Source organism: Lupinus angustifolius, chromosome LG08 (assembly GCF_001865875.1).
Source record: "Lupinus angustifolius cultivar Tanjil chromosome LG08, LupAngTanjil_v1.0, whole genome shotgun sequence".
Lineage (NCBI taxonomy): Eukaryota > Viridiplantae > Streptophyta > Magnoliopsida > Fabales > Fabaceae > Lupinus > Lupinus angustifolius.
The window spans coordinates 17,929,918-17,944,762 of record NC_032016.1 but is presented as its reverse complement, the minus strand read 5'-3'; the positions used below and the strand labels follow the sequence as shown (position 1 = coordinate 17,944,762).

The 14,845-nt window shown below is 31.0% G+C and overlaps 1 protein-coding gene across 2 annotated transcripts; it reads right to left on the bottom strand.

Moving 5' to 3' along the window:
• On the bottom strand, positions 6,472-13,823 carry LOC109354961 (peroxisome biosynthesis protein PAS1-like). 2 transcript variants are annotated; one of them, XM_019597816.1, is made up of 15 exons: positions 13,417-13,823; positions 12,027-12,148; positions 11,845-11,933; positions 11,726-11,761; positions 11,484-11,577; positions 11,008-11,139; positions 10,549-10,613; positions 9,777-10,273; positions 9,624-9,696; positions 9,364-9,480; positions 8,454-9,019; positions 7,747-7,882; positions 7,608-7,676; positions 7,381-7,509; positions 6,472-6,976 (listed from the first exon to the last, which is right to left on the bottom strand). In XM_019597816.1, exons 1-15 carry the CDS (start codon positions 13,623-13,625, stop codon positions 6,863-6,865), a joined length of 2,448 nt encoding a protein of 815 aa, XP_019453361.1. In that variant the 5' UTR covers positions 13,626-13,823; the 3' UTR covers positions 6,472-6,862. The 2 variants fall into 2 exon arrangements, with proteins under 2 accessions (XP_019453361.1, XP_019453362.1); XM_019597817.1 differs by having other exon boundaries at positions 11,017-11,139.

Sequence of the window (14,845 nt, the reverse complement as noted above, 5' to 3'; positions counted from 1 at the left end):
GAAAAAATATGTTTAACTAATTCATCCAGATAATCACACATATTTTTGGAATATTTTTAGGATCCAAAGTTCCTCCTCTTTGCATATATAATTTTTAGGTATTTTGTTTATGATGATTTTCCAGACTATGAATGTCATCTTCCCTGACATGAACTTTCACTACAATTTTTTTATTAGTTTGATTAATATCTTTGCCAATCAAATTGTGTTAATAATGATGAACCAAAATCAAAACATCTCTATTTTACATAAATAAAAACAACAATTAAGCTTTGCTTTAATTTTATATAAGGTAGGAACATAGATTAAACAATGCCGTGGTATTTTATACACTAAAAATATGTTTAAATCTAATTTTTATGTATAAACTTATATTGAGCTTTTTCTTTAAAGGTATGAGTTGTATAGTATTTCAAATTACATTTAAGGTGTCAAAGGATAGATTTGGATTTGGATGCTAATGGATGGATGAGTGGAAAATCATCTATAAATTTATTTAAATTATATTTTAAGTTATCAAATTCATCCATATCTTAAGGAATGAATTCCAATCTATATGTGACTCTATTTCCATGGATTTGGATAGATGAACATCCAATTCATTTGATTTTTTATTATTGGAAATGAAAACACGAAAATTATTATTTTTAAAACCAGTATCTCAATAAAATATTTTTTAAAATTACCTCAAAAAAACACGTTTAAAATAATTTTAAAAATCAAATTTTTTTAAAAAGTGATTTTTTGAACTTTAAAAAATTATTATTATTTGCAATATTCTAGAAACACGCAACGTTTAAGGCTCTACATTAAAATATTTTAACAAATACTTATAGAATATAATAATTATGTATCATGAGTGTAAAGATTTATGTATAATCATTACATCATCACCATTTATTTATATTATCTTTTTTCAGATTCAACGTTGATTAAATATAAACAATGAATGATCTACTGACAATGTATAAAACTCATACATTGTTAGTGCATACTTTTTTTCTTATACTTATATATATTATGTAGTTAAAAATAAACTTTTAATATTAACTACACATGTCTTATAATTGATATCGATTTAATAAAATATTAAAAGTGAGAGTGAGAATCATGAACGAATTTACTTGAGTTTAATTTTCTTGTATTAAATGAAATTGAAAAACAAAAAATGTCATTTTTGAATTTTTATTTTTTAATAGATATATCTATGCATATCATTTAGATATAATGATGGATTCAAATCCATCAATTACTAAAGTTATTAATCAGATTCTATCCATTTAAATCTATTAGTTCTAATGGATGAATTTTAATAGATTTATTTTTCTTGGATTTAGATGGATTATTGAGTGTGAATAATTGTACCACCTCTATACATTTATGCTTACCGTTGCAATTACATTGCCTATACCTTATGAAAAATACTACCGACACAACTGTAATTACAATCACAATATGAAGAGTGGTAAAGTATAATTTAAAACAGATGTAAAAGACAACATAAAATTGTAAGAATTTAAAACACATGTAAAAGACAACATAAAAGTTGTAAGAGGAGCTTTAGTCGTCTCGAATTGGAAGTCACCATCAGAAAGATGTCGACATTCCTTATTTATTATAAGTACAAAGCAATTTGAGCCGTGAGTTACACTCTTTACTTCTACTTGTGCCTTTTTTGTCCAAACTCAAGTAGTCAATATTTGACGGTTTAGTAACACTTGTTTTTTTCACGTTGTTGTATGTATTAATCCTCACTTTGCAATACTTTGTAAATACATTAATCTTTCACATCATCGCATGTCTTATGCGTACATTATTTTGTTATTAAAGTGTTGTATAGAAAATGTATAAAGCGATTTCGTAACGTTATAACAATTTATTGCAGAAGTTGACAACAATATACGCCAAAATCAGATTTATTAACATGACATGCTGAATTTAATCTTAAAGAATACATGTGGGCTGAAATAAGCTTAAAGACACAATAGATTATAATAATTTCTGGACAATTGAATAAATATTAACTTTGCAATACTTTGTGAACCTATTAATCTTTTGTTGGAAAGTAAGTAAATATTATTGTCTAGACAATGATTTATATATATATATATATATATTAAATTATTATCTTATTGTCAATTTGTTTTGAGATAAACACATGACTTTTAGGTCATAAGACAAATAATTTTATCATTATGACCAAACTCACCATTTCCGGTAGTCCAACATACGAGGTTCTATCTAGTAGGTATGGAGGAGAGTAAATGATACAATCTTACTAGATCTCCAACGGTTGCCCAACATATGAAACAAATAAATTATTTTTAGAATTTGAATTTATGACTTTCAAGTCATAAGGCAAATAACATTGTCATTATATGAATGTGGACTCAAATGTATAAAGCAATTTCATAATAGTATAACAATTTATTGGAGAAGTTGTCAACTTCATGCACCAAAATCAGATCCATTAACATGACTATTGAATTTAATCTTAAAGAATACATATGGTCTTAAATAAGCTTAACGTATGCAATAAATTATAACAAATTATCCTAGAAGTTGACAACAAATAAATTATAACTAATAGTACAATAATTTTCAGTAAGCCATCTATGAGATACTCGAACTCCAAATCTTTTTATTAAACTAGAATGTGTCCTGATCTACATGCTTAGTGATACATAATATACCGAACATAATCTTTAAAAAAATACATATGGGCTAAAATAACCGTAAGTAGTTCAATGTAATTGCAAGTTAATTACTATATCCGATAAGAAGTATGCAATAAATAATACAACTTTCTAGAATAGCAGCCATGCATGCATAAGCTCAAATACATTTCCATATTATTATCTATAACTAAACATGTCATTTTTTTATTGTAGTGGCTGTTAAAAACCACCAGAAATTGAAATTTTATGGTCATATAGGATTACTTACACTTAGTGGCGGCTTAAAACTGCCAGAACATGAATGCATGGAGTTGTATCAAAGTAAATGCATGATATGATTTTTTTGTAATATCAAGGATTTCTTCACTCTTTTTCGGTAAGGAACTAATCTCTTTCGGGGTACGTGGTTGTTCCTACTAATAAGTGTCGCTCACATGAATCAAACCATTGATTCTTTTTATCATCCTAGAGATCTAGTTAGACCTTATACTACTAGACAAACACCTGATAAGAATGCTAATGTACAAAAGGAGATGTATTTTTACTAATAATATGAATGTGTGAATGTGTTATTCTTGTTGTTTTTTATTTTATTTTAATGCATAAAACATTTTTCTAAACGAAGGACACAAACACATGATATGCAGCATGAGATGTAAGAAATATGATATGTTTTTTTGCTAATACTATCCATGACTGCAATTTTCTGTAGAAAGGTGTATATGATTTAAATGCATGGTAATATTTTTCATTTTTGTTTAAAACAAAGAATGTTAATACATGAAATGCATAATATGTATGTGATGAGTGTAATAATGACCTTCATAATCTTTATGAAAAGCATATAAATGCAATTTTCAAAATGCATAAAATGATTTGGTTAAATGGGATGAGGTGAGAGATGAATGAAATGGAACACATTTTGTAGAATATATTAGACTAAATTATATTGACATTCCTGAGTTTTAGTGAAATTACACAAACCATTTGTTCATTTTTTAAACATATATAAATCATTCATAATTATATACATATATTACACGACTACCCTTGTATAAGATATAAGGGTAATTTCTTAAATAAAAAAATTGTGACGAGTTTAATTAAGTTAAAAAAAATATGGTATACCATGAAGATAAATCCAAATATTATAAGTGTAAATTTCTAATTATTATTTTGGTGAGTTACAATATAGCATAAGAGTTATTTAAATACTTCATTAGAATTATTGATACAATTTGTAACGAACCAAAAATAATGAATAAACATCGACTCTTATACTAATTGAACTTGTCTTTACAATATACCATATTTTGTTTGAGTTAATTATACATGTCACTATTTTTTGTTCAAGAAGTTACACTTATCTATCATACAATAATAGTCTATATAATGTATGGATATAATTATGGATGATTTATATAGGTTTAAAAAATAATAATTGATTTATATAATTTGAGTAAAAATCATTTCACTCAATATATTATTGCACTAGGTATAATGTTTAAAATGTATGATGCTTGAAACGTAACCTTTAAGAATATAATGCAAGCGTGATATATAGATTTTTTAAAACACAATTGCATCAACTGCAACTTCAGGACGTACAAAATATTTTTGAAATGTATGAGATGATGAAAGGCCTTAGGGTTCAGAACCCTAATTGAGATCGATTTAACCTTCCCTACAAGATATTGTCATCAAAATACAAGATGAATTAATGCTGGATTAAGGACCTCGAGGAAGGTGTGCAATATATATTAAAAATTAAAATAAAAAATTTCATTAATTATTAAAAAAAATGAGAATATTGATTTAAAATCACAAAATTTAAATATATTTAATAATTATGTATTTTATAATTAACTTATATGTTATTTCACATTTTAAAATTATTGAATGATCAATTTTTTGTCATTTTTTAAACACTTCTCACTAAATATAAGTCATCAGACAGTCATTCATCCATGCATCTTCATTCGATTACACAACCTATTTTTCAAAATTTTCGTAGTTGAAAAAACTCTTTCTATAGTTATATTGCTGACTTCAAAAGAAGATAAACTAATGAGTAAACAATGTGTATTTCACTTTCAACTAACTTATCTTAATAATTTTTAATTTCTTTCAGAGAAGCAAATTAAAAAATGTTATACATATCAATGATGTAAATCTCAAGTTGATTATCACAATCACCAAATCAGTTGAACAAAAATCACGTGGATAAAACTTTGCAATATCAAAATTGCAGAAAAAGTTGATTATACAGCTAAATATTTATCTGAGAAAAATAATCATAAAATTCCTTAAATTACATATCCATAATATTATAAAATAATTAAATGCATCTCTATCAAGTTTCATTATCTACTAGCACATCATTTACAAAAATATGAATTTTAGGTTTATAGAATTATAAGTAGTATACATTTTTTTTTTCAAAATCCACTAAATTACACATCCCCGACAAGATCTACCATATTATTTAAGCCAACCAGAGCATGCTACTCTGATTTATTGTCAAATGCGAAAACTTTAACTTAATGAGACATGTTATGAACCTAATCTTTAGACATAAAAATTTGGGTGGAGACATATGTATGTGGAGATAATAAATAAAACATAGTCAATACATTAAGAACTTACTTCCAATTAAAATTTAGTCATAAATGATAGCATAAAAAATCATAAATATATTTGTCTCTAAGTATGACGTGGCGTATGTATCTTCATGTCAGTTTTGAGTATGGAACTTCATAAATTATGTATTGAAGAGGGGTTATCACAAGAAATGAAGTTAAATTCAGTCTTTGGCTCAATCCTAGTCAAGAGTTCTTGCAAACATGCTTATTTTAATTTCTTGAATAATTCACGGGACAATTTTTATTTTATGATAGCGCGAAAAAGTTAGCTTATGCCGTTCCAGTCACTTACTAGATTAAGACTTATTAGTAAAAAGTTGTATAGTAGTAAAAGTTGCTAAGAAAAAGGAAAATATTACCTTTCTAAATTCATGTGAGATTATGTAGAGAAGTTGATTAGCCTCAATAGTATTTTCCATTTTGATACCAGGTTCAGAAATGTGGGTAAGGATTAATGGGTAATGCTACCCACTGAAACAAAACAGCAATTCCCTCAAGAGGAATGAAATTGCTCAAGTGAAAATAATAATTCGTATTCCAATTCTTATGCTTGATTATTCTCATGATATTCATGTTCATTTTTACTTGTTTGGTTATTCCATGAAAGTGAAAGTTGTTTTTACTCATGACTTGAAATCAACAGTCAAAACTATGACTTCATGAACTTCACAAAAGACCTTGGTCTGGTGAATCACTGACTTCTTTTCAGGTTCGCACCTCAGGCGGTCTAAAGGCCGAATACTGACAGTTCAGCTATTGAACCTCTTGAAGGCCGGTTTCAGTTCAACAACCTTGCCACACAATCCCATCACCACACCCAAAGATCACTTACAAAAGACATTGGTCTAATGAATCACTGAATCCTTGAATCAGCCGAAATAAAGCGTAATTTAATATGAGATTTGTTATTAATATGTTAAAGTTAATTTCCTTCCGTTTCTTGGACAGTATTAGTTAGCAAAACTTTCCATGGCAATCTTTACATTATCAAAATACCTTTTCAGCATTTTTCCTTCCTTTTCCCTTCATGATAGAATTCACTAGGTTTTTCAGTTAATAGACAATTGACAATACTATGCAATACAATCCAAATAAATAATTGAACCAAACTCTGACCAATGCAGCTAAACAATCAAACTGAGCTGTGTAGCTAAACAATCAATGTAAAAAAATCTACTGAAAATTTTGTTCATATATATAATACAACATACCTAAAAGGATTGGTGTGAATTACTACTTTCTAAAGATCAAATGCATCTTTCAAAGCCATGCATGATTGCAAAATATAAATCCTCTAATATATATGGCCATTGGTTTATAGACAATCCAAACAAAAGCCAAGAACCTTCTCCCAAACATGATGTATGATAATCTACACATTTTGCTCTTGTGGGTCTGATAGGAACTACTGTCTTTTAATCTAGAGACACCTTGGGCATGCTTTGAATTCAATACTTTGGTTTAGGACTCTTTCCTTTGTTAAAAATATATCCTTTTGGATGAATGCTTACAAGTCCAGAATGAAATCAGCTTTTCCACAATCTAAAGGAAGTAAGTGAGCTGTTGTTTTTTCCTTGAACCTCCTTCTCCATATAAATCATTCCACTGCTTCAGCTCACTCATTACTGCTCCTTCCGAGGCAAAACTTGCAGCCACCTGCATTTAAACAGACATCGATAAATTTATGTACTCGAAAAAGAGATTATTCTACTGATTATACCAGACTTTCATTCTTCCATGTGTGTGATGTAGTATAGTTTAATCTTCTAAATGGAGGACAAAAATGGATCAAGTGACCAATAATGTATTGCAACAGTTGTTAGATTAGTTGAAAACTATAAAACAACTGAAGGCTGATTTTCTTACTTCTCATATCTGATGTAACTGTTAAATTTGGCATCTAAAATTCTCTTAACTCAATACCATTTACCCAAATGCCAAGTATCTATCATTATAAACTCGAACTTAAGTAGCATTTTTAATATTCGAAGTCATAAGGTGCATATACCAAAATCAAGGGCACATGGCTATTCAAGTGAAGGATCTTTAGTTCACACTACCTGACTCTTAGCCTGTCTCATGTCTTCCATATTCAAAGGCCTAAGTGTAATTTCTCGTTCTTCTTTGTCTTCTTCGTTGTTCGAAGCATCTACGGAGCCTTGGCCTTCTGCTGCTTTTTTCTTCTTTTCCTGATATAAGATGCAATTGTTAAAGTTAGTTCTTCAGCTCATTCAGAAGAGCGACGGAAAAGATGTTAATCTTAACAAATTAGTTGTTTAATAACTACCATGTCCTTCCTTCTCTCCTGCTGTATTAGCTCCCGAACAGGTCGATAAGCCGCAGTTATGCACAAATTCTGTTTACCAAAGTAAAAGTTAGATCATGGCCACAAAATACAGTAAGTTAGAATGACTAACAATATCCACCTTAAGATCACTTCCACTAAAACCTTCAGTCATGGTTCCGAGTTCTTTGAAGTCTAAGTTTTCGTGTTTTTCTTTAGCTAGAACAGTTTTCAGGATCATTTCCCTGTTCTCGGCAGATGGAAGACCAACCATAATCCTGCTCAACATTAAAAGGATAAAGATGTCATTCATAAATCACAAGAACAATATCATTTATGTGGGAAAAAAATTATCCAATGGTATTGCTAAGAACTGATTCAGCCAGTGTTCATGATTAACGATAATAGTTCTTGCACACTTGAAAACAACACTTGATGTAATCATTTTCATGAAGATGTCTGATTGATTCAGTTTACTGAACAATTTGAATGGCTAAGACCTAAGAGACCGAAACTGTTGCTGAAAGATTGAGACAAAAGCTACAGAAAGCTATGTCTTCTGTATGAGCCATGCACTAGCTACATACAAAATAAGAGTGGACAACTCAAAAGGAAATCTAAACTGTGTAAATAAAATGTAAAATAATTGGGATGACATGCTTCTTTTTCTTGGAAGGAAAAAAATATAAAGTATCTATATATAACTAACTTTATTGTTTGGTTAAGATCACCCTAGTGTTCAACATAAATGATAAAGACAATGAATATCTTTAATCTAATGGAAAACTATTGTAGATGAATAGAAGCAACAAAGAATCATGTAACGATAAGACGAAGATATGGTCCTACCTGCGCTCAAATCGTCTTATAATTGCTTCATCAAGGTCAAATGGTCTATTGGTTGCAGCAAGAACCAGAATTTGCTCACCAGGTCTTGTTAATAGCCCATCCCAATGTGTCATAAATTCATTTTTAATCTTCCGCATGGCCTCGTGCTCTCCAACTCTAGTCCGCTGGCCAAGCATGCTGTCAACCTCGTCAACAAAGATGATAGTTGGAGCAACTTTTGCTGCTAGAGTGAACAGAGCTCGGACATTCTTTTCATCTTCTCCGAACCATTTTGAAGTGATGGTGGACATTGAGACATTAATGAAACTTGCTCCAGCTTCATTTGCAATTGCCTTTGCTAGCATTGTTTTTCCAGTACCAGGAGGCCCGAAAAGCAATATACCTCTGCATGGCTTTAGAAGCCCACCTTTGAAGAGGTCTGGTCTTCTCAGGGGAAGCATGACCAGCTCTTGAAGTGATTCTTTAGTCTCATCTAATGCTCCAATATCCGCAAATGTAACACCTATCTCACTTGCAGGGATAACCTCTGGTCGTATGCGTTTCTCAAACTCGTTGTCAGGAACTTCCTGCAAACATGCAATTCAATTTATTGCATAACAAAAAATGAAAGATCAGAAGTTATCCATGAAAAAGTAATTTTATATCACATAGTTCCTACTTGGTGGCTTGGACAGCCATGAACATGGATTATCCAGAATGAAAAAAAAAAACGGTCTAAACTGGAGGAAATTTACAAACAAGTCAAATGTAAATGATATTGTATCAACTGTCCATATTGAACCACTAAAATTTGTCAGGTGACGAAAGTATGTAAAAGGATCATATTAATAATTTATCAGCTTTGTACTGCCGTGCATTATATATCACATTTTACAGCTTTTGAGGTTAGTTACTGAGAAATCGATCTTACTAATTTTGCTGGAGCAGGATTCTCGGCATCTTTCTTCGTCACAGGGACAGATTTCTCTGTCTCATTTTTGTTTTCAGGTGATTGGTTGTCACTCCGCACATCATTGCCAGAATTGTCCTAACATTAACGAAAACACAATAACAAAAATTGTTGATATGTAATAAACAAGCACTTTCATCATTCTTTTTTTCTCTTGCTATTCAGCTTTTGCTGTGCTGACCCCTTATGCTCTAGGGGATAAAATCGATGTCGACACATACCTTGATAGGTTCATTGGTCTTCAGATTCCCACTACTTTTGCCTTCCTGGAAAAGACTCAATCCATGGGATAAACTGTACATATCGAATATCAGTAACGAGAAAACCTTTTCTCCAAATGAATTGTTTAAACAGCCATTGGTCAAGATATTTACCTGTTGGCTGATATAACTAGCTTTCCATTTCTATATTCTGGATCCTTGCCATTCATCACATGATAAGATAATGCAGACACCACAATTTCTTCAATATAACTACTTAGTATCATAGTGTCTGCATGGCATATTGAAGTCAAGTCATCACAGTGAATGTCATTTGCTGCAAGTACTTCCGCAATGTGGTTTCGGTTATCTTGAAATTGAAGAACTTCCATGTCCTTTTCTAGTTGGGATTTCCAGATGCCAAGATGAGCTTCATCTTCAGGAGGATTGATCTCAATGTTGTAAGGGAATAGCATACTGAGCCTTTCATCAATTTCTTTGCAATCATCATCTGAATCTATTATCTGGGAACCGAGTATCAACACCGAGCCTGAAAGTTTCTTTATCATTTTTTGTAACAAATTGTATAACCTTGATGATTGTAGAATGAGCTTCTCAACATCCCTGATGTATAAAATGATGGAACCAGTTTCTGAGATAGAAACTAGAACCTGCAAAACTTAAGCTTGTCAGAATCGCATTTTGCGACAGAGATGTGTCCTAAGACAATATAAGATTAATTAATTTTTGTGTTCTATTTGAAAAGCTACTATGCTCATACAAATTGGAAAGACTTTTAGAGAGAGACATAGACCATGAAGATAGACATGTAATAAGTAAATTCACTATACACATCTTACTTAAAAAGTAAGATAGCTAGCAAAGGTTGTTCTTTGATACAATTCAAATATGAGCTTAAAAAATAAGTTTACACTGATTAAATCACCTTGTAAAGTGACTTCACAAAGAGCTTTTCATCAAAACACAAGATGCTCGTTCGCTTTAAAGGAACTGAAAAGATCATTGAAAGTAGTAAGCACAATAAGGCAGGGGAAAATTGAAATTTCACGCATTAGCAAGCAACAAATAAAGCACCAAGTATTTAGTTGTATGACATTTAATGGAGTTATAAATTTTAGAGAAGAGTACTATTTTGTTCCAGAAGTATATACTAAGGTCAGAATATTAATGTTGATATATAAGATTAGTTCTCATTACAGTAGAATTGAGAAACAGATCTATTTACTAATTAAAGCATTATGCTGTACTCCAAAACTAAAGTTAGATGTTAAAATCAATCTTTAAGAAGGACAAGTAGGCTCAAACTTGCGTAACAAGGCAAACTATAGTTCTAAGCACTAATATAATAAATATGAAGTTATCTTATAAAGATAAAGTTTCTTTCAAGTGTAACCTGGATTTGTTGGACCACACTGGGAAGCAGTGCTACTTATATCAGATGCAGCAGAAGCATTTCTACGAAGCTTGTGAGGATTATTAGAACTTTCAACAGCGCTGCTATGTTTCCACAGAGTCCCTGAAAAAATAAAATATCAACCAAGATGTAATGAAGTTATGGTTCCATAAATTTAGCAACATTCCGGTTAACAGTCAATACAGATTAGCAAAAATGAGAGATGATATTAATATCTAAAACTAAACCTGACATGGACCAAATCTCATGATAGCTTAAAGTATAGGTAAAGGCACAACATTGGACTTTTATATCTTGACAAACCATTTACCAAAAGTTCAAGCTATAGATACATTATTAAATCATTCTTTATCTTGAAACCATGGACTACAAAACTCAATGCCAGGTAATCATATAATAAGCAATATCATGATCTTAAAAAACCTGAGGGTTACTTCCTCTAGTACCTCTAGTTACACCTGTTGCCGGGAGGATGGAAAAAGAACCAAACAAGCCAGACATTCGCTCCAAAGTCACCTCCGATATGGACCTTTTGAAAGACTATATCAAAAAAACGCAAATTAAGTCAAGAAAATTTACTATGAACCAACAATGAAATGGTACCTGAGTTCTTTCTTAAAGAAAATATGAAAGGGCTCTATCAAGTTCCACTTTTAGTAATGTCAAGAATGGAGCAGAATAAACTTACTGGTTCTTTTCTAGAACATCCATATTTGCTTTGCATCTGTACAAGGCAAAACATGACAGGTATTAATGCGTGTATATAACCGGTCAAGGCAAATAAAATGAGAAGCTCTAAGTAATTACCTTTAAGGAGAAGTCACTAATATCTATCAACAGCAACTTCGATTCAAAGCAATGTGCTAAAGCTTTGGCAAGCGTTTGCTGGTAAAGTTCTTCAAAAGTATAGTATAACTAGTGTTAGCTAAATCGACCTGAAAACTATTTTTTTTTATAGCAGGATAGGATTAAACTTGTACATAATATACCTGTAGGACCGGAGAGCAAAATAGCCCTGCTCGCTGGTGAGAGGTTCCGTGTGTGCTTGGAAAAATGTTGGTTTTTCAAATGAACATATCCAGCACTTGACAACAAAACTCGAGTTCTTTCACTGTCATTACCATCATCATATTGAAACATAAGATATGGTGCAGTCAGAACAAAAGACTTATTCAATACTTCAGTATGAATCGGTAAAATAGTTGCGAAAATAAAAGTCCTCCAAGGTGAGATCAAATCCACCAGAGGACTGAACTTGAGCTCCACATATACAGATCTATGCTAAAGATACATCATATTTCTGGAAACAATGCTGTTATACAGCATGATGAGCGATTCTACGTGGTATGTAATTGTCGGAATATAAATTAAAAATTAAGAAGCTAGAAAACAGAAAAATATAAGGAAGAAATTAATGGATATGATAAAGACTGTAAGAGCATCTAGTAAGCAGAAACTTTCAAACATAATGGAATCACATAACATTTTTTTTATTTTCCAGTACATGAGTTGTTACATCTTCTATGAAGAGGGTGAATATGGAATGAGTACAAAGTTTTACCATATAATGATCTGAACCATAACAAAACTGCAAGTGCATATATGAAACCAGGTCTTAGTTTGTATATCAAAATTTTGACTACAAAACAGAAATTGTAGTTTATAATACAGAAAAATAAAAATAAAAAGATGCAGTCAGATTCATCCTTTTGTCTTTGGAGAACAACAAATACTTATCAGGGGAAGTTGTGTCACACATCTCTTGCAGCTTCTCTTTCTGACTCAAAAGATACTAAAGGTTTGTCTGCGAGTTAATTTTTGGAGGGTAATGAAGGGAAAGGAAAAGCTTAGGATCCATACTATACATTTGCGAGATGACTCTGAAACTTAACTTACTCTTCCTTTTCCCTTCAAAACTTAACTCGCAGATGGACCGTGAAATAGTTTACTTTGAAAAACCAAACAGAACTATGCCAAGCAGAAAATCTGAGAATTTTGGGATTTGCAAATGAGCACAAGTGAAGTGAATAAACCAAACAATCTAAGAAAAATGTCAGAGAAATGAAGAGAACCAATCACAGAAACCCCATAAAAAGAATAAAATTATATGTACCAGAATATTCAGTGCAAATTGCCCTGAAATTTACAAGTCAACCATACACAGTCACAGATCCATGTCTAAATTCTAAAACATCTTTAACATCCAAGGTTTATTAATAGCAATACTGAACCACTAACATAAATTCCAATACACCCCCAAAAAATGCTAACAATGATTAAATATATCATTTTGAAGAGTTAAAATTCCCACAAAAACATAGATTAGTAAAACATAAAAAATGAGTCATATGATATATTCTTAAACAAATCTTAAATCACCTTAAGTAATAAGGAAAGTCATTAAATGTAACTACACTTTCTTTCCCATCTAACACATGGTTCTTGAGCTCCATCACAATCTGCTCCTCAGAAATCTCATCAGAATCACCATTCCCACCAACCCATTTTTGACCTGAACTCAATCCAAGACCCACACCTAACCCAACCCCAACACTCAATGCTGATAACAGAACGTGCTTCTGTTCCATCAAAGTTTTGAACTTTTCACCAAAGGGTATTAGGATTATGAATCAAAGTTCATGGAAAGAATCAGGGAAATGGGTATAAACGGATTTTCAGGAAGAGAAGAATGTGAAGAAGATGAAGAAAAATGGAGGCTGCTCCGAAAACAACGTTAGTTTGAAGAATCTTGACAAGGCAATGATTGTTCCCTCTATATATAGCATGTAACAAGTTATGGACGTCGAATACTAACCAAATTACCAAAATTTGAAGGCTAATAAAAAGGAAAATAAAGTTATGGTTTTTTATTTCTTGTGCTTCTTTTTAACAGTGGTTGTAACAGACAATAGAATATTAGAAATCTTCTATAGCTACCTTTGTAAAAAATAACAGACAAATCGTTAAAAAAAATGAAATTTTATGTTTCATTAAAAAATCAAAGTTAACGAAGTTAGTGTTTCTTGTTAGAATTGTACAAATTAGTGGTAGATTTTTATTTGGAAATAGATAATTCTATCATATAACCTGATATGATCTATTTGATACGATATTAATCCCATTAGTTGTAGAAATGATGTAAAAATCGGACCGTACTGGCTGGTTCAACCGGAAAATCGGTGAATCGGTCTCCTAACCGGTACGGTATAAATGTCGAACCGGTCAAGTATCAAAACTGGTCAAAACCGGTGAATCGGCCGTTATTTCACTAAACTGGCCTGCTTATACATATATATTTTTTTTGAAAAAAAAACCTTAAAAACCCATTACAATACAATGTGACCCATCTTTCTAACCCTTCTTCAACACTTCAAGGCAGATGCTTCCAACACATATTTAGATTATACATTTTGGTTCCTAACATTCGTGTATAATGTCATTGACATTTGTGTAATCTTGGAGTTTTATCTGAAGATAGGATTTGGTGCAAAAATATAATATCGATATGAGACAATTTGACTCAGTGGTGTTAAATGTTAAAACTCCAAATTTAGTTGTTTTGTAGAGTGAGTTATGAACTTGTGTCATTTATTTATATTTTGCGGTTGTTAAGTAATACTTTTAGATTGATATATGTTTTATAATTTATACTTTGAATTTGTTAAAGATTTAACATTGTTTGTTTACGTGAATTTTGAGTAGATTATAAATATGAATTATAAATTTGAGTATCTACCTATTTAGAATATTTTGTTATAGGTTTTTATATATATAAATATAAGTAGGTATGTCCGGTTTAATCGGCATA